At 40.3% G+C, this 24,615-nt stretch overlaps 1 protein-coding gene across 1 annotated transcript in view; it reads right to left on the bottom strand.

Annotated features, from left to right (window-relative positions):
• SLC7A11 (solute carrier family 7 member 11) overlaps window positions 1-24,615 on the bottom strand; it is a 219,770-nt gene that overhangs the window by 64,753 nt on the left and 130,402 nt on the right. The window contains exon 7 of the mRNA XM_018557096.1: window positions 4,845-4,968. Coding sequence (XP_018412598.1) covers window positions 4,845-4,968 — 124 coding nt within the window. The remainder of the gene's footprint in view (window positions 1-4,844; window positions 4,969-24,615) is intronic.

Genomic DNA, 24,615 nt, shown 5'->3' with positions numbered 1-24,615 from the left:
GTCCGATATTGTTCTATGTACAATCCTTGTTTTATTGATTGCATGTAATATTCTAATTTTTTGAGGTTGTGGATTTGGGGTTTTTGGGGTTTTCATGAGCTGTAAGCCATAATCATCACAATTATGACAAATCACGGCTTGAATTATGTTGCTTTGCATGTAATGAGTCTATATCGTATATTAGTTTCACCTTTTAAGTTGCATTAGTGAAATAAATGAACTTTGCACAATATTCTAATTATTCGAGTTTCACCTGTATAATATGTGTGGGTGCACTTAGTAAGAAAGTATATTACTGTCATGGAAGAATCACACAGCAAAAATGTATAAAGTGCTTCAGTCATTAAGGACCAGAAACAGAAAAAAAGCTCAGTCATGAAGGGGTTAAAGGCTAGGTTTACCTTTTGACCCACGTTTCATGTTACACCAATATTCTGTGTGTAAAATGAAACATGGTCAGGTCACAACTCCCCGTCCCCTCTTGTTTTGTTTTAGTTAATATTTAATAGTTAATAGTTAAGGTACTTGAATGCATTGTTAAGGTTTAACTCCCGAGTTTAGTGTTATAGTGTTACTTTAAGGGCCTGATCATCTATAAATATTAGAAGCCAATGCACAGTCCATACTTGTTCAAAATACTGTAAATAATTGTCAAAGTAAAAAGCAGACATCACAATTCATTCAAAGAAATGAATGCCACATTAACCATGCTTCCTTTCTTGTGTATTAATAAGTTGGCACATGTCTCATACTGTGCAAAGATCTCAGGTAGGGAAAGTGGCAATGTGGCAAAGTAATCAAAATACATCTGTATAAACGATAGACCCTATAACATACTTATACTATTTTAACAGATTTGGAAATATGTGTGCATAACCCTGCATATGCAGATCATTGGCAAATTAGGTTACCTTTCTTTGCCAATAATTGGTACACCTATGGTCATCTTTCCACACCTGATAATATTAAAGGTGGGCATATAAATGTAAAAAAAAAACAGTATAGGCATTTTTCTGGAACAAGTTAACACTAAAAAGTTGGAAGCATTCAACATAGACCCCATCCAATAAAATATTGATAGCATTGTTGGGTGAAAGAAGTTGATAAGTCTCATTATAAAATGTAATTATTTGCATCTAACTCAGTGATTTAGTTTTGTTGCCAAATAATGTCACACTGCTCTATTCGAAAATAAAGGTCAAAGTCTGTGGCAAGATTCTAATAATTAATTCACAGCTTTAAGTCTTGTTTGTTTCATTTCTGGAAATGCATGTTCATAACTTAAAACTCAAAAACTCAAAACTTAAAAGTATCTTTGATCAAAGTACTTTTTCATTGGTTTGGAAATAGATCCACACAAAACACATGTCCAATTGTGCCGTAGCTCAGATTAATGATATATGTATTTAATTAGAGCTGGATAATAACATTGTTTTGAAGACACAAGAGACATTAGCAGATTAAATCTGAAATAAACATCCAGTTCATGTACTGATATACGAGTGGCCAGATTATTATTATATACTTCCTTGCCACGAGATAACTCCATGAGATGACTTCGTTGGGCCGCCTCGTGACTCCACGAGATGGTGAAAGGTGATGCGAGGAATCTGACACTGCACTGTTGTCCTTCTGTTGTCTTGTACCAGTCTTGCCACTCTCCGTTCTGCCCTTACATTGACTAGTCGCTGACGGCCACAATTCGCACGTTCAGACCCAGATTTTCAGCTGACAGTCCAGTCTTTAAACACTTTAACAATGAGCATCTCTTGAACATTTAACGAATTCTGCTGTTTTGCTGATACTCGTTCCATGGGTCGCGCCAACAATCATCCCACGTTCAAAGGCTGTTAAATCGCTTTGTTTACCCATATCTTCAGAAAAAAAATCACTTATACTGTCGTGGTAAACAACCTGCTTCCATATTTATAATGGTCTGGCCCTCTAGCAACTTCAGCACGAAATTATAGCTAATTATAGCTAATTTGCCTACAAATGTCAGGTGGTCATAATAAACTGGCCACTCAGTGTATATATTGTAGCAGAGCATAGCTGAGGGAGGCTGGGAAAGTCCTGTTCGGAGTTTATAGGTCTCGTAGGTTCTTCTCCTATACATTTAGGTGAACCACTGTACAGCACCTGTGGAGACTAGTAAATATCACCAATAAACACTGCATTGTTTGTCACTACTCCCTTGGATTTGGAATCTGTGCCCAAGAGACTGCTTATGTATTTTCCAAATCTGCTATTTTGGCCTAGATTGTTCATTTCTCCTGCCTTCTCCCCAAACTCTTCACCCTTTTGTGAATAACCCTATTTATATATGAGAAACACTTACCCACAAATATTTAAGTTATTTAACCTTGAGTCAAACAGCTAATTGCATAATTGGGAACAAAAACAGTATATTTCTATTCATTCTTCTGATGATGCACACACCCCTATTGCATCACACAACATTGATGGTGACACCACAATTGCAGCTTTGCAGTTTTGTGTCACTGGTCTACCTGTCTATGAATAAGCATATGTAAGATGCCTAGACACCCCCATTCTGGCCTCCAGTACCAAAACATTTTCCACTAACAGCACTGAATTTGAAAGTCCGTGAAGCAAATTTTAGGTATAAAATAAATATAGATTTCAGGTAATTATACTAGTGATAATGTCCAGTATATTAAAATAGATTTAATGGATATTTATAGATTTTAAAACTAGATTAAAGGTGTCTTACTGCACACAGCCCCTTGATAGCATTAGTGAAGTCTAATAGGTTATCTCATTGGCACAGAAGCCTTGACAGTCCAGGCTTATTATCCAGTTATTTGTAGCATTTAAAATGAGCCCAATTACAAGTTGTGATAGACACATTTCAGCTTTCCTATTCATACTTACCTTGAAATTATGCCTGCTGCCTCTGGTGTTTGTATACCTTGTGCCTGCCAGATGCTTGTAAAATGGTCCCTTTGAATCCAATGGAAAACTACTATATAGGCACGGCCAGTGCACTAAAGATCTGCCAGCAGAATATAAATAGGCACCAGAGGCAGCAGGTATGATTGTGACGTAAGTAAACATATTCTATTTAACTAAATATGTTGGATTACATAGATCAAAACATTTTCTTTTTCACCTAATTATCATGAAAAGATGCACAAAGTTGTTATTATTAGAAGCAGATATTAACAATCTACACGATTAAGTAAATGAGAATGTATATTTAATTCATTTTTGACACTTCGTTGATATCAAAGAAAGTGACATTGAGACCTTCTCATTACTTAAAAAGCTGACAAAGATCATGTACTAGTTTTCTTCATCTCTAACTGTAAACAGCCAGTTAACTAGTTTTTCACTGGGTAGATAAGATTTGTTTTGTTTTGCTTCAAAGTGCAATACAAAACCAGCTGTGCTTAACTGTGTTCAAGCTAATTATTTTTTATGTTTTTATAGTTTATGTCCAAATACAGGAAATAATACACAAGAGAAGCACAATATCAACATGATAGTATATTATATTTTTTAAGCTGCACAAGATAATGGATCATATTATTATGGATATATTATTTGAAAAATCTTAATGGCTTGACTATTTCCGGCAGGCCGTGTATACACAGCGGCTGGCCGGGAGGTAGTTAAAGTGACACTAAGCTTGAGTTAATTCTTAAAAATGCCTTATTAACAAAAATGTATTTTATTTGTACATCATTTAGCTGTAGATCCTGAAATCATCTCTGAATTCATACTGACTCTTTTGTTCGCCATGGTCCCTGAGTGTGTTGTAAAGTAGTCACCGCTTCAAGCTCATTCTTATGATGGACTACAAGCTCAATACAAATTAGTAAACTAATCGTGAGATTGTAGTCAATCACGGCAATGATCTTGGAGCTGTGGCTACTTTGCCACACACACAAGGACAAAAGTAGCCACCCTCCAGAAGGAAGGACAGTTTCAGCACCAATTCAGAGATTAAGTGATTTCTGCAGCTCTTAAGACTTCTGCACCTGCCCAATGGTAGTATGGCCTGCTCTTCAGCAAACTGCTCCAGCTTTATCAGGTTTCAACAGTGCCTTCTCCAGACTGTACATTTAGGTGCTTCCCATAGATGTTTAACAGGAGATTCAGATAAGGGCTAATTGAAGACCATTTAGGAATAGGCTAATATTTTGTTCTTAGATATTCTTGGGTACTTTTGGTTTTGTGTTTTTGGTCATTATCCTTTTGGAGGACCCATGACTTCAACTGAGACATATTTTACTCTAGAATCCCTTAATAGTCTAGATTTTTTTTTATTTCCTGCACACACTGATATCACCCCAAGCCACATGCAGCAAAGCAGCCCCAAATTATAACAAAGCCTCCTCCGTCGTTCACAGTAGTTGCAGTGTCCTTTTCTTTAAAAGCTTCAATGTTTCACTACAATCAGACACTGATGTACATTGAGCTTGGAGTTCAGCTTGTAACTCTTTGGAAGTTTTTCTAGGGTGTGTGTTGTTCAAACTATGCTTTTGCTCAATTTGAGGTTGTTTTTCCTCTTGCAGCAATATCCAGGGAGGTTTTCTGCATTCCCATGGCCCTTAATTTTCTTAATAATATTTGCAACTGTAGTCACAGGAAGATCAAGCTGCTTGGAGTTGGTCTTATAACCTTTACCTTTGAAATCGTTTATAAATAGACCCCTATGTGTTGTCAATAGTTTCTTTAATACAATATTAAGAAAATATCCCTTACTCTTAGAATTGTGACATACAGGTTACAACTCCATAAACTTGTCATAGCAATTCAAATAACTTTAGCAAATGTATCTGTAAATTACTGATCACATAGGCTTTATGTTCTCTTACCACAGCAACTGCACTGGAAACCACTAGTTCTTCTGCTGTAATGGTTGTGTAGTAGGCCACGTTGGTTAAGACATATCCAACTGTTACAGTCACCATTGATATACATATTGCAAGTGGGATGGTTCTATAAAAGAGAAAAAAACATTTTAATGTTAATTCAATTGGCTAATGTTGTGATGAGCTGAACATGCTGTATTTATCATATGTAAATGTTTGTTTAGCAAGGTATACTGTATGCATGCTTAGACTAAGGAAGCTACTTTGTGTGAAAGCCTGTTTTAAGAGAATGAAGGAAACAGAAGCTAAACCTGCATAATCTTCACAGTTAAAAATCTAACGAAGCAGAGCTGCCCATAAAATATATTTTTTTTGTGGGATAAGATCACCATAAACAGCCAAAAACAGGTAAATAATAAGGTTGATAATAAGAAAATGGCAAATGTTGCTTGCAATAATGGGATTATTTGTGATCTCCTAAGAGGGAATCGCTTCTCGGCCTTTTGGCTAAGATCAAGTGTAGTATCTGTTCTTATCAGTTTTCAGGAAAGAAAGGCATCGATCCACCGGGACGGAGAGATGCCCAGTATTCCCTGATGTGATTGGTGGGTACTGGAGGGGCCTCCTTTCCTCCTGGGTTGATTCTGGTCAGGTTACGCCGGGCTTGTCCCCAGTTGTAGGCAGGAGGCTCTGAAGGTGCTAATGCCTCCTGAGAGAATGGGTGCGAAGCTTGGTCGAGGCTAGAGGGTTGGGGGCGGCAGAAGCCCGTGGTGTTGTGCCCCCTGGGGGTGGCGTCCCAAGGGAGCGCAGAAAGTCGCTTGGGTATGGGACCCCACATGACTCACTGTGCACTTGGTCACACACCACATTGCAATTTTCGCCTCCAAGACAGGCCTTATGGCTAGTCTGGGGCAATATTTTTGCACTCCGGCCCCTAAGGCCTGTCAGAGTGGTGCACTGGCACTTTAGATTATTTAAGCACTCTATCCACTTTTGGCACTTTTTTATTTTAAATTTTGACCCACAGATGCGAAAGGTGCAGGTTTCTTCGGGGCCTATTCCTGACGCTGGGAGGAGATTCTGTGCCTCCTACGGGGTTCTCTGTCTCCTCCCACCCAGGAAGGGGGTCTCTCTTCGGGAGAGCCCCCTTGCTTAGTACTGTGAGGGACCTGTTTCGGCAGGGCCCCGAAGGAAATGGGTCCACCGGCCTTCGGGTTGGTGGACCAACAGTCTCAACCCCTGTCAGGAGCCTTGCGCCCCGGGGGGTCGGGAAAGTAGGTCCCTTCTTTGGAAGGACCTTGCACCCTTGTGCACGTTTTTGTGTGCTGTGATTTCACGGTTCACATTTTTTTGTTCACAGGGGGAAGTTTTGATGCACGTCCACGGGCTTCGAAAAAAAAAAAAGAGGCAATCACAAGTACAGCTTGTGGTCTTAGGCATTAGTTATTGCAATATTTCCATTTGAAATGCAAATCTCTGCCATGACTGTAAACATTTACATTAGACCTAAGTTTAAATTATGTTAACCTCTTGAAGACTGTGGTGTTAAAACCCCCTACCTGTTCAAGACATTTTTCAGTATTCAGCTTTGTGGTACTTTGACTGACATTTATTCTCTCATGCAACGCTGTACTGAAATGAATTTTATACCATTTTTTGGGGACACATAGAGCTTTCTTTTGGTGGTATTTAATCACCACTGGGTTTTTAAATTTTTTTACTATATTAAGGAAAAATTACCAAACATTTTGAAAAAAAACAACTGTTTACTCTCTATATTAAGTTATGAAAACATTTATTATTACCCAATTTTTGGGTACAATATCAAAAGATGAGGTCATGTCGAGTAAATAGACAACAAACATGTCAAGCCTTAAAATTGTTCTCATGAAACCGCAAAGAACGACAGTACCCAAAATTGCCTATGGGTGACATTTTAAAAGCCCTTATGTGATAGCACAGACACACTTACAGTTCCTCTTTATGGACTTAAGAGACGCCTAATGTCACCTGGGGACCCCCAAAGAAACTGATTAAGCAGAGATCTGCTTCACCAGCTTCCTCTCTGGCTATAGCAGACAGATAAATGACAGCTGAATTCGGAAGCAATCTAATCCACACCACTTCCAGATTCAGAGATTGGAGAGGGCATCAGCAAGTGGAACAAAGCCAATCTTCATGTTGAGAGCCGCTGAGCCAGTCACGGGCCCGCAGAGTGGACTAGGAATCAAGGGATAGTGGTGCTGGGAGCTGAAGGAGGGGGCACACACTGCTGGGCACTATTCAAGTGAACGGACGGCTATAGAGCCGCCAAATGCTTGTATATATAACAGCCATTGGAATGAGCTTGCCGTCCATATGTTTATTTACAACGGGCAGATGGCAAGTACTTATCCAAAAAGATTAAAAGTATAGACTTCAGGTACTGTATGTGTTTTTGGTAGAACATATTCAGAAAATATATAATGTTGGGGGGTTTTACGTCATTTTCAGGCCTAAAATGTGGAATATAACATGGGTGCAAAAATGGAAAAAAGGGCCTCAGTCATGAAGGGGTTAATAGACAGCAAATTGAAAGAGCTCTGCAGTTTGGGCCTCTGCTGCCAGCAAGACCATTGTGATCTACAGGCTCTGGATGCAGAGTATAAGCAATGGTAAAAGTGCCAGTGGCACCACATGTATGAGCAAACACATGATAATGCAACAAAAAAGGCTCATTGTGAGCAGAATCATAATAGTCAGCAGCAAAAGGCCTGAACTCGGTGTCAGGACAAGGTACCTGACAAGGTGAAAAGGCCAAAGTGTACCCCACCCCCTCCATGAGCTGGAAACTTGTTCAGCAGCACAATTTGCAGGTCCTGCCTTCTTTACACCCCCTTCTGCTGACGAGCCCAAGGAGGCCTACCTTTCTGCCTACCCACTGGCCCAACCCTGCTGCACTCTTCCTTATTCCTCGCTTTACATGCTCCACCCCTCCACAAGTATCACCATCTGCATCTACTACAACATCTGTGCCTTTAACCAATAGTAAGGAAAGTCTAAAAAGTAGTTTAAGAAGTTTACCTTACGGCACATCAAAATGGGAAGAGAGTCAGCATTGGGCCATGCTTAGCAGGGTCAAGCATAGGGTTTAACCTTACTATAAGTCTGCTAACCCTTCCCCACCATCTCCAACAATATTATTGACTAAGCAGGTGTCTCTTTTGCAGCTGCTGTAGTGGAAGAAAAAAAAAGAACCTAATTACCCTTGCAGCAGCTGCTATTCATTGAGGGGGATTTATCAAAACTGGAGCAGACAAAAACTGGAGCATATTTGCAATGCAACCAATCAGCTTATCTCTCTCATTTTCAAATCTCACCTGAGCAAACTGTAGAGAGATGTTGATTGGTTACCGAGGGCAACTGCTCCAGATTCTCTCTGCTCCAGTTTTGATAAATGCCCCCCATTGTCGTTCTAAGCAAAGACTGGCTGTAGAGACATTTCTGAAGTCTCCCACTTGATAGACAGCTAGAAAGAACTGACTAAACTCTCATTGGCTGTCATTATCTGGGTGAGCCTGCCCTCAGCAACCACAAAGAGGAGAGACTCTGATTGGATAGAACACAGAGTTTAGATGCTGCTGGGAGCTGAAAGCAATTGTGGGAAGGTGAAGTCCTTAAGAAATTGAGACACAGCTAGCCAGGATAGCACAGAACTACAATCCTCAAACGGCATGGCAGGAGAGGGGAAGGACTAGTGGTTTCTTCTGTTCAGCACACCAAAACAGAGGAGATTATCCTGCTTCCCTGATAAGTGGATGGATGTGCTGCTGACCTTTTGCTCTGCTGGGTTAAATACATTGCTACCGCTGCTGTTGCCATTAGAGACAGAGGCTTCCATCACTGTGGAGAACAGATGTCTAGAGAACCACGGGGAGAGAATTCAGAGACTGCTGAGGCTGCAACCAGTATCCTGCTCCCACCTGTCTGGAGACCTGCTGTCTGGAGACCTGCTGGATGATAGCTGAAAAGGGGAAATCCCTTTCTCTGGCCCAAGAGGGAATAGCCAATGGAAACAGAGATCCATCAGTTTGGTGAGAGGCTGTCAAGCCAGTGACTTTCTCATTGTGTTAAATGTGCTCCAATTTAAAATGTCTTAAAGTTATGAGGACATTGTTAGAGCTACAGGCCAGTAGTGTAGCAAATAGGGTAGGATTGCAATATAAGTGTGACTACCTTTAGTATTAGTAATGTTTGCATGATCAGACATCACTTAGTTAAATATTACCTGATGCTCATTATTACCATTGTCACAGTTCCTAAGATTTTATTGAAAATGTATTTACTAGGTTACTGTTCATGCTACAAGTTTTTCTGTTAAATTATGTTATCAGTTCTACCTGTTCAAAATCTAGGGCTTTGCCTTTTATTAATAAACCTCAATAAATACAGTCCGCAAGGTGTGTTGGTGTGTCATGGAGCTAGTCTGAGGAGTTTATCCTTAGTGTGGGACAGAAGATCCTGAAATTCACAGTGGCCCCTTGAGGAGAGGGGGAGTGCTATACGCCCAAGCCAAGTGTCTCAATGTCAGTTTGGTAAAACTTCTAACCTTACAGCTGCTCCCATTCCAGCTGATGGAGAAGGTCCCCTTCCACCAGTTTATGGCCCGTGGTGCGGCACAGTGGCAGATACCAACCGACCCAGCATAGGCCATTTTTGCCCAGAAGGCCATTCATGCCTTCCACTAGCATATGCACTGCTAATGTCTTTTTATTGCTAGATCAAGCGGTAGGATGCACATATCAACATGGGCAGGAATGGCACATCTCTATTGTAGCACGGTAAGTAACTTTACTTACTGAGGAAGACTCCCCAGTGATTTGTAGTCCTCAGCTCATTAACTTCCATTACAATGCAAAGATGATGTGTACTGAAACAAAATTGTTAATGGTGAGACTGCCATAGATGGACATTCACTTCTATAAGTGGTAAGAACTCCCCAAACAAGCAATGCTTTTAAATACAGATGAATTCAGATAATTCTTTAGACTTCAAACAGCCCTTGGCTATCAAGCGGAAGTTAATGAGCTGAGGGATGTAACTCGCTGAACAGAATTCCTACTCAAGTAAAAAGAGTAAATTGTTTTCCTGGAGAACCTTTAATAGTCTGTGTATATTAAATGTGTCAGGTATTTTATTATATTGTATATAACCCACATAATACAAGCTACCAGTGTAAATATAAGTCTTAAAAAAGAAATTGCAGAGCACCTCTGAGCATTACATTAACCTTGATATTTTTACACTTATGAAAGGGGAATATGAGGGAACATAACCTTTAAAAATGACCCCCTTTGAAAATAACTCACAGAGAGGAACTTTTTCTGGACTGTTGTATGACATTTAAAATGCTGATGCTATGTTCTTACCCTTTTTCAAGTCTATTCTGAATGCACTTGGTAGATGAAAATAATTTAATAATGCTTTTGTTTTAAATAACACTTTTGTTTTTTAGTAATAATGCCTTTTTTTTAAAAGAAGAACAAAAAATAGGAAGTATAGAACTGGAAACACTAAAACCATTAGGAAAGATAAGGTGAAAAAGGCTGTTAAGCATAAGAAAGTGACCTTTGTTAATAGACAATTTGGGCTACCCCGTCCTGCTGCAAAATATAAATTCTCAGAGAAAGAACTACAGTTTTTTTTAAAACTACTTATCAACAATCACTGCCTGTAAAAATGGGAATACAATAATGAAATGCCATTTTTCTAAGTACAATGTATTACGCTAACTGTGCTCTTATTCAGTGGGTTGGAAGGCAGGACTAGCTTCTGATAATAAAGAAAGAATAAACCTGAAAATAAAAAAACAATAGCGCTGTGAGTATTTTGCAGGCATCAGAGCATACACAGCACCAGATATATAATTTATCCAAACAACAATTTGAAAACACAATAAATGTGAATAAAATGATTAACATAAAAAAATAGAAATATTGTAGTATTTATCCTGGAGTTATTACTCATCCAATGTATAAGCCTGAAAAAACACATTCTGTGTATTTTCAGGAAGCCTTTTAAAATAAATCTAATCCCTAACTACTGTAGATGACACAATTCTTACCTCTTCTGCTGACCTGTTCTGCTGACCATATCACAACTCAGCTTATTTGAAGATCCAAGCTTTGCTGAAGAATGTTCAGAATTTACACTTTCAGAAGTATCAGATGCTGGTATCCCTTGTTGCTTTCTGTGGTTTCCTCCACCACCCCCTATGTTCTAGTAGGACACATGGGCCAGTGGAAGGAACCATAGAGTGGGACAAGGGACCAGACCTCTGACATAACTAATTTTCCATCAAGCTTAGAACTGCTGCAAAATAGAGTTCAATGCAGTTTGGTGAAATGGACAGCAGTACAGGTAAGCATTCATTACTTTTCTTCCAGGGAATTGCTTTTTCATAGTGGCGGAGTAATTTTATTTTGTTATTTCTTAGGATATCAAAGGTCAGTTGTGCACAGCCAGGAACCTTCTTCTGAAATATACTGTATACCAAAAGGCATTAGAGACTTAATAGTAACATGTTAAAGCACACCTTTAGAAATGTTTAGTAATGTCAATCTATAAACACATACTTCAAGATAATTGCCTGCATTGTATTCTGTGCATGCCTTATTTCACTTTTCTGTCCCAGTCTTCTGACAGTGGTCATGATCACTAAGTGCAGATTACTAGCTCTCCTTTTACTTCCTGGATTTCTGGCACATGTAACTAGACCATGCACTAGTGGCGGAACTACCTCCGGTGCTGGTGCACCAGGGCCTCGGGCTCTGGGGGGGGCCCAGCAAGTTGCCAGCAGCCGGATCAGTATCCAGCGCCCGGCGGGCCCCCGGTCTCTCCACCGGCACTCCCGGCCCGTGGCGTAGTGAGGGGGGGCCGGGGCCGCCGGCCCGGCCGGTCGCAGGGGTGAACAGACCTGCGGCGTCTGTCCTCTACAGTGCCTGTTTAGAAGGCTGCGTCCAGGCTAAGGTAAGGTGACTTTTTAACATATAATAATTTTCTTTTACATTTTTTTTTAATACTCCCCTGATCCGATCCACCGACAAGCGCAGTGTTCATCCTCTCACGCTGCCAGAATATGCATACAGAGCGTGTCGGTTACTATTTAAACCGGCGCGCTGTGTGCAGAACATACGCTATTAGCATAGCGGGAGCGATGCAAAATGCGCAGCCGGCTTCATCGCTATGCTAATAGCGTATCTTCTCAGAAGCTGCACACAGCACGCCGGTTTAAATCGTTTCGAATACGCTCTGTATGCATATTCTGGCGGCCTGAGAGACGGGAGTCTGCGCTTGTTGGTCGTTCCAGGGATCAGGTGACCTTTAAATGGGTTATTAAACCCTCTGGCTTTTTTGCATATGTATAAGGCTAGCAAGCAGTAGATATATGCAAAAAGTTTTTTTTTTTTAAACCAAAACGCTTTAACAGCGGTTTAAACTTACCCCGTCTTCCCTGCGCGCTCCTGTCCGAAAATCCCAAACTGCTCGGGCGGCCACAAAGCATCTTGGGGCAGGTGCATGCGCAGTTTGGAATTTCGGGCGGGAGATGAGGAGAGACACAAGGTAAGTATATGAACGCATGCACCTGCATGCAGACACCGTGGGACAGGAAGTGCCAGCAATGACAGAGGAGTCTGTGCTGGAACGGAGTCACCGCTGGAGGGACAGATGATAACATCAGGATAGAAGATCGGATTAGGAGACATCAGTTAAGGTAAGTGCTAACATTAACATTGGGGGGAGGGATAAAAAAAAATTACTTTAATGTCACTTTAACCACTTCTGGGTCGCAGTATGTCTATAGACCGCGGCCCATAGAAGTGGTTAAAACAAGAACACGGCTGCTTCGGCAGCCGTGCTCTTGGTACCGCTTTTAACAGCAGGCGATTGCTGTATGACTTACAAGCAATCGTCTGCTGAGGACTACAAATCTCAGCAGTACTTTATACAGAAATGCTATTGTTATATAAAGTATTGCTGGGATGTGTAGTCCTCTATAGCCTGTGCCATTCTGCATTGCTGTAAATATTAGGGATGCACCATATAACGGCCGCCAAAACATATTGGCCGAAAATTGCACTTTTGGCATAATGCCGAAAGTGCCATTTTTCTGCCGAAACAGCGGCACATCCCTGCTTTCTTTTCTCCCCGCTGGGCGCTTCTCTGTGTCTCTGTGTCCCAGCGGGGAGGAGAGAAAGTGACAGCCGGCCGAGCGCTGCGGAAGGAGAGCGCTGTGTTTGTGGGTTTTGTTTGGGGGGGGGGGGCAAAAAAAATCTTGCACCAGGGCCCTTTGTTCCTTAGGTCCGCCACTGCCATGCACATCATCTCAGGTGAGGAAAATGCCTTTCACTGAGATCTCATGAGATTACAGATGAGATTTCCCAGCAATGCTCTGGTGATGACAAGGAAATCCCAGTGTGTATTGCTTTGGCAAACCAAAGTCGTTTTGTCCTTTCAAAGCAGTAAGTGAATGCTCTGCATGTGTAAGTATCTCAAAATCACAGCATTTTACACCTGACATGTCTATGTTATTATTAGTCTTCATACATAGAGGGATACATTGGTAGAATTTCATTTTTGAGTGTAAAGGTCCGCTTAAAACATCGCATGTGAACATATCTACTGACAGTAATAAGAAAAATCTTTAAAAAAGAACTATGGGGCAAGTGTTTCTCCCTATAGTTCTCTTTAGGGTCACAGGAGGACATATACTAACCTCCTCCCATGACTCAAAGCTCAGATCGCTATATACTGAAAGCGCAGCAGATGGGACGGATCCCAACAATACTGTCGAGATCCACCCAGCTGCGTGAGTGACAGCTGGCTCTGCCTATCTAGAGGCAAAGCCCGCCCCTCCCTTGTTCGTTCCTCCACTTAGCGCCGGAGGATCAGAGAGGGGAATCCCTGTGGAGAGCGATGACTGATAGTCACCGCTCACTGCAGGGAGACGATCGGGAAGTGAACGGATCGGTGCATGTTTCTGCTCACTTCCCGATCAATAGAGCCGACCTGTGACAGCTTCTTTGTCACAGGTCGCCTCTAACTATGAGGATGAGTGGAAATCACTCACCTCATAGTTCTCCTTTAACTGCAGTTTGTATGTGCTAAAAAATGCATACATACTGCAGACTAAGAGCATTGATGTGAAGGGAGCCTTAACGGTACTCAGCAGAACTGTGATTACAATGTGCAAGAATGTTGTTCTTTTTAAATCACAGGGTAAGTTTTTATAAATGGCCTGTCAAGTAAGAGAAATGTTTCATTCATCCTTTCTGTGATACGCATGATGATATTACAAAGGTCAGTTTGTAACCTAATTACAAATATTATCTATCAAAGCATATATTTATGATAAATGACAAGATCACATCATGTGAAAATGTCACTATAAAACGGTTATTGTTTTTCTTGGTCTCTTTTTTCCCCTTTCCCTACAGTGGAATTGTATTTGAGAATCCTATAAGAGTCTCAATGGGATTTTCACAACTACTGTACAATTTCATAGGTAAAAAGACATTGGAAAAGCAGGATGCATTATAGCAGTTTTCTAGATATTTTCAGGAAATATATAACTACTTATTTAGCTGTGTATATGTTAAATAAATGTTATTATAAAAGTGTACTAAAAACACAATTAAAGTTTATGTCTAGCCCAAACTTTTTTTTTAGCTTTGCATAGTGTGGTGAATAATCATATTCCCTCCTGGGTTTTTAATGCTATCGGGGGCAAACTCTGTAACCTTTTCACTGCCACTGACATGTTATATGTCTTATAGCAGCTGGGAGTATGTTTACCTTTCTTCAGCCGATTCTCAGCTTTCTGATGGAAGTTCATTCACTGATCTTCATGCATGATTCCTGCTGTCATTTCCGCTCTCATTCCCCAGCCACTGTTTCTTGTTATAAAGCCAATTAAGCACATCCTGTGCTTGATTAGCTTTAATAGAGTTTAGGGGAGCTATTAAGGGCCACTACTATTGTGCTATCATATAGGGAGCGTGTCAGCCCCAATGTGATAAACTTAAGTAAAAAAAGTTTTAAAAAATTCAATTCATCTACTTTAAAACCAACCCAGATTTGTCTTTGTATCTAAAAGAAAATAATTTTCAAACTTCACAACAGATCTTGACGGGGGTCATCCCTCTAATGTAAACAGCCAGCAGGTGTTTCAAAGCTGTTAGAAAGCTGATTAAACCTGAAACTGGACTCTTGTGTGATCTTTGAGGATGCTTGAGAAGGAATAAAAGAAGCTAGAGAGATCAGGAGTGGTTTGATCTAAAGCTCTTTTACTGACTGTTAATAATATTTAAATAGTTTCATGTCCATAATCTGGGCACAGGCAGGGGCGTATCTGCCGCGAGGCAAACAAGGCGTTTGCCTCGGGCGGCAGATTCCGGCAGGGCGGCGAATGTACCGGCCCGCGAGCCGGTACTTTGTGGCCGGCAGCCAGCTCACAAGTCAGGTACGCGGTCGAGGACCGCGTACCTGACTTGCGGGAGCAGCTACACGGTCTGCATCTCTGTCGGATGCAGACCCTGTAGCTGAGTCTGCGCCGGCACCCGGCTCCTTTCGGCCAGCGCTCTTTCAGTGAACGCTGGCGAAAGGATTGTGCAGGATCGATTGATGAGGTCTGCAGCAGACCATCAATCAATCGCCAACAGACCGGGACAGACGTGCCGCCTCGCAGCTTCCTCCCTGCAACAAGGTGAGCAGGAGAGGGGGCTCTGAATAGGTGGTAGGGGTACACGGACTGGGGTTGTTTTATCTATATAGATCTATATCTATAGATATATATATATATATGAAAACAACCCCAGTCCATGTGTGTCCCCATATATATACACACATACATGTAGGGGGGGAGCACACATGGACTGGGGTTGTTTTATCTATATAGATCTATATCTATAGATATATATATATATAGTGTGTGTGTGTGTGGGGGGGTATTTCTTCATGTACATGGGAGGGGGGTATTATTTTATATGTACAGGGGTTGTATTTTTTTTAACGTGTACGGGGGACGGCATTGGCAGAAGTGTATTAGGCTACACTCACGCATCTTTAGGTGCAGTTAGGGATTTCTGCATCAGAAACTTGCGTTTTACTGCATCAGGAATCCCTAATCTGGTGTTCACAAGTGGCAGTAGTCACCTATTCAAGTTAATGATCAGGTGACAGCAGCTCCATGTAAACGCCTGCACACCGCATGTAATGATATGTGATATTATTACATTCGGTTAGGAATCAATAACTCTCCCTGGACGCAATGATTGTGCATCCAGGGAGAGTGTTTTCTAACCGCATTTAATCATATCACATTCCATAACATGCGGTGTGCAGGCGTTTACATGGAGCTGCTGTCACCTGATCATTAACTTGAATAGGTGACTACTGCCACTTGTGAACACCAGATTAGGGATTCCTGATGCAGTAAAACGCAAGTTTCTGATGCAGAAATCCCTAATCGCACCTAAACCTACAGATATGAATAGGACCTTATTGTGAGTGTATATTAGTGTCTGTAGTACCAAACCGGATATAGTTATATTTTATTTTACAGTAGGAAATTTGGCAAGCGGCCCCCAAGAGAGAAAAAAATTTGTTGAGTGGCCCCTGAGACGGAAGAGGCGGGGGGCGAAGACGGAGCTCCAGTCGGGTGGCGAAGATGACAAGGAGGCCGTGTCGGGCGCCAAGGATGAGGAGGCCGTGTTCTAAAGAGGTCAGGCCGTGCAAGGTAAGAGGACTGTGCTGGCAGAGCCCAGAATAGATTCTGCACAGCCCACCAAAGAGTCTCAGGTGTGCTGTGCAATACCCTTTGGTGGGCTCTGCAGGATCCATAGGGGGCTCTGCAGTCTGCAAAGCCCAGCACAGATCCTGCACAACCCCCCTGAGATCCTGTAGGGTGTCAGGGGGTCTCTGCAGGGTTTGTGGGGGGCTTTGCTGGGTCTCAAAGGGGCTTTGCAGGATCCATAGATGGCTTTGCAGCCTGCAAAGCCCACCACAGATCCTGCACAACCCTACTGAGATGCTGCAGGATCTGTGGGGGGCTTTGTCGGGTCTTAGGGGGCTTTGCAGGATCTGTGGGGGGGCTTTGCCGGGTCTCAGGGGGGATTTGCAGGATACAAAGGGGGCTCTGCAGCCTGCAAAGCCCACCACAGATCCTGCAGAGCCCCCCTGAGATCCTGCAGGGTCTCAGCAGGATCGGTGGGGGGACTTTGCTGGGTCCCAAGGGGGCTTTGCAGAATCTGGGGTGAGCTCTGCGAGGTCTCTGGTGGACAGCTGGGTCTCAGGGGGGCTTTGCAGGATCTGTGGCGGGCTCTGTGGTGGGTTCTGTGGGGTCTATGGTGAGCTTAGCAGCCTGAGACCCCGCAGAGACCACCACAGATCCTGTAGAGACCACCGCAGAGCCCACCTCAGACCACAGCCAGGTGGGGTAAATTTTGTGCATGGGGGGGCGCCCGAGTTTTGTTTTGCCTAGAGCAGCCCCAAACCTAAATACACCACTGGGCACAGGTGCACATTTAAGGTTTTAAAAAACTAAAGCTCAATGAGATTTATACTAATCATAGTAGTAATTATTACGGTAACTGGTCTGTGAGATTCATGGAGATCTCCGTGGTCCATTTCCCAATGTATCACTGTTCAAGCAAACCTGTACTAAGAGAAATATGGGGGCTGCTATTGTTGACCACCTTTAGAAAATGCTAGCTGTCTGGTCATGCTTACAATGTATTCTTTGAAGCTTATTTAGTTTTGAAAGGCTTTCAAAGAATGATGAATGAGTTGGGATGACCGATATCCCCTCCCCAATTCCCCAACTACCATTTGGGCACAGGGGTAGTGCAGAAGAACAAGTGCCTGTTTAAAATGTGACAATGGTCCTAGCCCTTCCTCCTTTTAATCTTAAAGCCCCCACTTTAGGTTGCCATGAAATTCAGCCTAAAGCTCATTTGGCCAATTTTCTTGCTTCTGCAACTTCCCCTTGTTACCTGTATGACCGGTTCCCCAAAAGCTGCTTCACTTCACTACCCAGCCAGTCACACCTCTCTGACATAATCATGTGCAATGCAGGACTGGCAGTCATGCATTGTTCACAAGGACAGTAAGGGCCTTTACATATTCTGGGACTTTCAGACAGCATAGGTAAGCACCAGCTGCTCAGGAAAAAAATAAAAATGTATTTGTTCATACTCCTTTCCCGCCTAGCCAAACGAGCATTTAACCCATGCAATGTGTGTGTGTTTATTGGAGGCAGACTTTAATGTCAATAAAAAGTTAAATAGCTTGTATGTGTTTATTTTCCCTTCTGAATCTAATTTTTTAAAGCTTCTGAAACCAGAAATAACGAGTCTAAACAACAAATTAAAAAACAGCAAGGCTAAAAAAATCTCCTGGATGTATCTGACCATCATAATAGTAGCTCAGTGCTGAAGGCTCTTCCAAACTCTGATAACCTGAATGAGGTACTGAGAATCTAGTGACCAGTGTTTATGTTCCTGTGAAGCCATAAAGGACCATTTGTATTAGGAATAAAAGAAAAAAACGCCCCTCTTCTTGCACTTGTTAAATGACAAAAATTCGCAAATTTCAGTGATGTCTAAAATATTGAGAATTACTAATTCCCCACTCTGAAAAATAGTGTAGGGATTTAAAATGGCCATCTGCCAGCTGAAGCACTGCTGATAAGCAGAACTGAGCTTTTCATAGCAAACATTTTCAAAAGGTAGGGTGTTGAGAAAAGACAAGAAAAATAGTACTAAACAGAGTTAAACTGTGAAAGGTAACAAAACTATATCACATTACAATCAGAATCCCTGACCTTTCGCTGACTTACTAATGTCTTCTTAACTGTATTTACAGCTTAAATATTTGTGCGCCTATGTACACATCGCATAAAGTAAAATAGCACAGGGTATAGCAAAGCAACACACTGAGATTACATTTATTAAAGGAAGACCCCAGTTGTTTTCTTTTCCCTTGTAAACTATAATCAGCCATTATTTTTTAACTGCTAAAACGTATTAAAATGTAATGTCTTGCATCCAAAACTGGTGATGAATAGAGGAGTTGTTTTTAATAAAGTTTCTCATAAAGTGGTGTTTGCTAATGGACCACCCTTTTGCTGGCCCTTTGACTACAGTGATACCAGCCCATGTGCATAGTATGTTGTAGTGGTATCATGAAACAGGGAGCTTTTTTTTTTTTAAATGAAAGAAAGGTTAGGGAAATGTTTGGCTGATACTAGCAGATGTGCACTTCCCAGGAATTCCAGTGGCATGTCTTTAAAAGCACATCACACAAGAACTGAATGCAAGCCATTAGACTACACTACAAACTTCACAGAAAATGATACAATATAACGGCATAACACGCAGTTCACAAATACAAAAGTCCTTGGCAGAAAAGAAATCTAAATGTCAACAAATAGCATTCGATTTATGGTGCATTCACTCATGGTCAAACAGCAGCAAACCAGACACTTAAAGTAAACAGTAAAATAGCAGGGATATGTAACAAAGTAAATAACCACAAAAGCAAAAGTGTACAGAATTATGGAAATTATGGCATACAAAGTAAAAGGCAAACAAGATTTTATAAATAACAAGCACAACAATATCCAGAATAGCATACAATGAGTATAAATGTCTATTAAGTACAAAACAGTAAGCAGCTTAACAACATCGACGTTTTCAGTTCTAAAGACTCAGACACAAAATATTGTGTGGCTTAACTATTTAAAGTACAGGGGAATGGATGTAGCTATATATTATCCATAAGCTCACGTTAAGCATTAAAGTTACACTAAACTCAGGAGTTAAATCTTAAAAAATGCATTCAAGTATCTTAATTACTAACAATACTGTATCTTATTTGTGTGTCACTCAACTGTAAATCTTAAAATCAACTCTGAATCGGTGCCGACACTGTTCTTCTTTCTGAAGGGTGGCTACCTTTGTTCCCCATGGTCCCTCTGTATGTTGTAAAGTAGCCACCACAGTGGTGGCTACTTTATAACACACTCAGTGACCATGAAGGACCATGAAGTAGCCACCCTCCAGAAGGAAGGACAGTGTCAGTACAAATTCAGAGATGATTTGAGGATCTACAGCTGCATGATGCACACATAAGGTACACTATTGTTAAGAGTTATGATACTTGAATGCATTTTAAGATTTAATTCTTAAATTTAGTGTCACTTTAATGCTTTAATGATTACATTTAAAGGTGCTCATGGACACAAGACAATCATCTTCTTATCTTGACAACTTTATTTAGACATAATAACATTCCAACTATAGTGGGTAAATGTACACTGTCCTCATTCATATCTGTACACTTTTGCACCAACTTGTTTAGGATACTAGCATCACCATTCCCATTTCAAGTGATAGGACTCTTAATGTTAGATTCTGGTTAAAGATATTGCATTATTATTAAGCTTATCACATTTAAAAAATAGGTAGGAGTACTTAAAGTTTATGTATAGCCAAAACTTATTTTTGTATCTTTGTTTAAAGTAGGGGGAGGGATTAAAAACTATGTCAGTTTATTTTAAGATAGATAGATAGATAGATAGATAGATAGATAGATAGATAGATAGATAGATAGATAGATAGATAGATAGATAGAGCTATAACTGCATGATAAACATATTATACTAGATATTTGTCTTTGTTACAACTACATTGTCCTTAGTGATGAGAAAAAGAAAAGGTTTTCAAAAACTTAAGAGTTAATCACATTAAATGTATTATTTGACAACACAATACAATAAAGAGTTGGATTTCCCTAGGGTTTGTAAGGCAGATCAGTAATCATTTTAACATGATGAAAAGCAGCATTAATTTATGTCTAAATTGATGTGCCTTAGGGATTGATATCAAAGGGTCATTGTAGAAATTGTTTTGTGATAGCTTATTCTCATACTTTCAAACTTTAAGTAAGAGTGCATTGTTTGTATAAACATGCTATTCATGCCTGAAGTTTTTCTTCTGTGATTATGCATCAACTCTATCTAATTGCTAGCCAACAACAAGAAACCATCAAGGTTATTTATGCAGTATGATCCATTTTTAAATGAAAGAAAGGTTAGGGAAATGTTTGGCTGATACTAGCAGATGTGCACTTCCCAGGAATTCCAGTGGCATGTCTTTAAAAGCACATCACACAAGAACTGAATGCAAGCCATTAGACTACACTACAAACTTCACAGAAAATGATACAATATAACGGCATAACACGCAGTTCACAAATACAAAAGTCCTTGGCAGAAAAGAAATCTAAATGTCAACAAATAGCATTCGATTTATGGTGCATTCACTCATGGTCAAACAGCAGCAAACCAGACACTTAAAGTAAACAGTAAAATAGCAGGGATATGTAACAAAGTAAATAACCACAAAAGCAAAAGTGTACAGAATTATGGAAATTATGGCATACAAAGTAAAAGGCAAACAAGATTTTATAAATAACAAGCACAACAATATCCAGAATAGCATACAATGAGTATAAATGTCTATTAAGTACAAAACAGTAAGCAGCTTAACAACATCGACGTTTTCAGTTCTAAAGACTCAGACACAAAATATTGTGTGGCTTAACTATTTAAAGTACAGGGGAATGGATGTAGCTATATATTATCCATAAGCTCACGTTAAGCATTAAAGTTACACTAAACTCAGGAGTTAAATCTTAAAAAATGCATTCAAGTATCTTAATTACTAACAATACTGTATCTTATTTGTGTGTCACTCAACTGTAAATCTTAAAATCAACTCTGAATCGGTGCCGACACTGTTCTTCTTTCTGAAGGGTGGCTACCTTTGTTCCCCATGGTCCCTCTGTATGTTGTAAAGTAGCCACCACAGTGGTGGCTACTTTATAACACACTCAGTGACCATGAAGGACCATGAAGTAGCCACCCTCCAGAAGGAAGGACAGTGTCAGTACAAATTCAGAGATGATTTGAGGATCTACAGCTGCATGATGCACACATAAGGTACACTATTGTTAAGAGTTATGATACTTGAATGCATTTTAAGATTTAATTCTTAAATTTAGTGTCACTTTAATGCTTTAATGATTACATTTAAAGGTGCTCATGGACACAAGACAATCATCTTCTTATCTTGACAACTTTATTTAGACATAATAACATTCCAACTATAGTGGGTAAATGTACACTGTCCTCATTCATATCTGTACACTTTTGCACCAACTTGTTTAGGATACTAGCATCACCATTCCCATTTCAAGTGATAGGACTCTTAATGTTAGATTCTGGTTAAAGATATTGCATTATTATTAAGCTTATCACATTTAAAAAATAGGTAGGAGTACTTAAAGTTTATGTATAGCCAAAACTTATTTTTGTATCTTTGTTTAAAGTAGGGGGAGGGATTAAAAACTATGTCAGTTTATTTTAAGATAGATAGATAGATAGATAGATAGATAGATAGATAGATAGATAGATAGATAGATAGATAGATAGATAGATAGAGCTATAACTGCATGATAAACATATTATACTAGATATTTGTCTTTGTTACAACTACATTGTCCTTAGTGATGAGAAAAAGAAAAGGTTTTCAAAAACTTAAGAGTTAATCACATTAAATGTATTATTTGACAACACAATACAATAAAGAGTTGGATTTCCCTAGGGTTTGTAAGGCAGATCAGTAATCATTTTAACATGATGAAAAGCAGCATTAATTTATGTCTAAATTGATGTGCCTTAGGGATTGATATCAAAGGGTCATTGTAGAAATTGTTTTGTGATAGCTTATTCTCATACTTTCAAACTTTAAGTAAGAGTGCATTGTTTGTATAAACATGCTATTCATGCCTGAAGTTTTTCTTCTGTGATTATGCATCAACTCTATCTAATTGCTAGCCAACAACAAGAAACCATCAAGGTTATTTATGCAGTATGATCCACAGTATCACTTTGTATTCCATTTATTCCATTTATTCTGTTTATCTTGCCTATATGTGTCCTTGATGTGGATTCCACAGAGACGAAGCAGGATTTTCACAGAAACCTGTTTTAAGAAGCTATGCATTTTAAAATGGTTTTTCTATTTATTACATCAGGTATAGCACAGTTAACCAGTAACAGCCACATTTTAATTACCAAATGAAAAAAGCATAGACAGTATCTCATGGCACCTATTAAGATTGGCACCGTTTTACCTCATTAAAACAACGCACTGGAAACAACAGGAACATGCGGACAATAACTGATTATTGGAAGCTCTTCCAGAAAGATTATATGTCTGTTGTTTTTAACAGATATTTTATCTATTTAACACAAGCATCTGTAAAGAGGTAACAGGTTATTATATGCCTACATGACTGGTGGGATTTGGGCAGCTTCCCGTGTAGGTGTGAAGCCAACCCAAAATGCTATTAGAACCTTGCTAGTTGACAGGTACAGGAATTGGATTCGCACACCTGCTAATGTCAGGGACTGAACACAAGGAGGTTGTAGATTTTTTTGTGTTGGCTCAGAAGGAAAGAGCCTAAGTCTGTTCATCAGCAGACAGGTTTTTAACACCCGAGAGCCATGTAAATGTGAAAGCTGTTCACATCAACAAAGTTGGTTGAGTTTTGAATTGTAGAGTTTTGAATTGTGTTCCAGTAGTAGAATCGATGGAAGAGGCTGAGCACGGGATCTAGTCTCCCATTAAGAGGAAGTTTTCCTGACAGGCACTGATGGGTAATTTCAGCAAGTGTGATTGAAAGAAGATTGTTTTGAGTTGTGCTACCCCTCTGAACTGTAGTGATGCTGTCAGGTAAGCAAAGGTGGCATAACACAGTTGATATCCAATTTTAATTAACTCCCTAAGGCACTGGTCTTATATATCAAAAGTAACTATGATAATAAAAAGAAATAACTATTTAAATCAGCTATATACTGTATATTCCAGGTGCATCAATAAAATGTCACAACAAAAAGTGCTTAATGTCTTACAGTTAATTTTCTTTCTAAAGCAACCATTGCCTGAGTAGAAAAGCCAGTCCCCTTCCAGCAGCTGTCAAGTGAGACCCTTGCACTCTGTAGGGAAGCAGTGAACCCATTGCAGAGGTCTTACAGGCCCCCTACTTAGTCAGACCTATAGTTCTGCAAACAGCAAAGCTCATGCTCCCTGCTGAATGGAGCTCTGAATGTGACTCAGCAGTAAGGGGCAGTGGCTGACAGACACTGCTCTCTGCAGGGAGAAGCCATGAGCTTGAGTTATGAGTGTGAGTTCTTGAGCTATAGAGCCGGCATGTGACAGCTGCAGTGTCACACACCTGCTCAGACTATTGGGTTAAGTATATTTTACTTTACAACAATTGTCACAGGCCACAATCCAATCACAGAAAGCCTTACATCCTATTACAAAATCCCTATGCAACTATAAGGTAGCATACAAATGGGGCTTCGTTACAAAGATCCTAGTAAGGAGGAATATAAAGACCCACATCATCAATGAAGTCGACATTGGTTTTCAGCTCCTACAAAAGTGGGGTCTTTTGTTTACTCCTGATGATCATCTGGCCTGAGGACCTATAAGCACTGTTGCTTGATCACTATTTGTCCTCTCGTACCTATACATAGTAACAAATGTCACATTGGTTTACTTGGCCCTGTTCGGCTCTTGACCTATGGAAGCCCCTTTGAACCCCCAAATGAGTTGAATGACATATCCCTACATTGTGTGGAGGCCAGATTTTTGTATATATA

This window comes from Nanorana parkeri, unplaced genomic scaffold (assembly GCF_000935625.1).
Source record: "Nanorana parkeri isolate BGI_ZX_2015 unplaced genomic scaffold, ASM93562v1 scaffold267, whole genome shotgun sequence".
Classification (NCBI taxonomy): Eukaryota; Metazoa; Chordata; class Amphibia; order Anura; family Dicroglossidae; genus Nanorana; species Nanorana parkeri.
The sequence above is the reverse complement of the archived record's forward strand: the minus strand, read 5'-3'. Positions and strand labels throughout refer to the sequence as shown.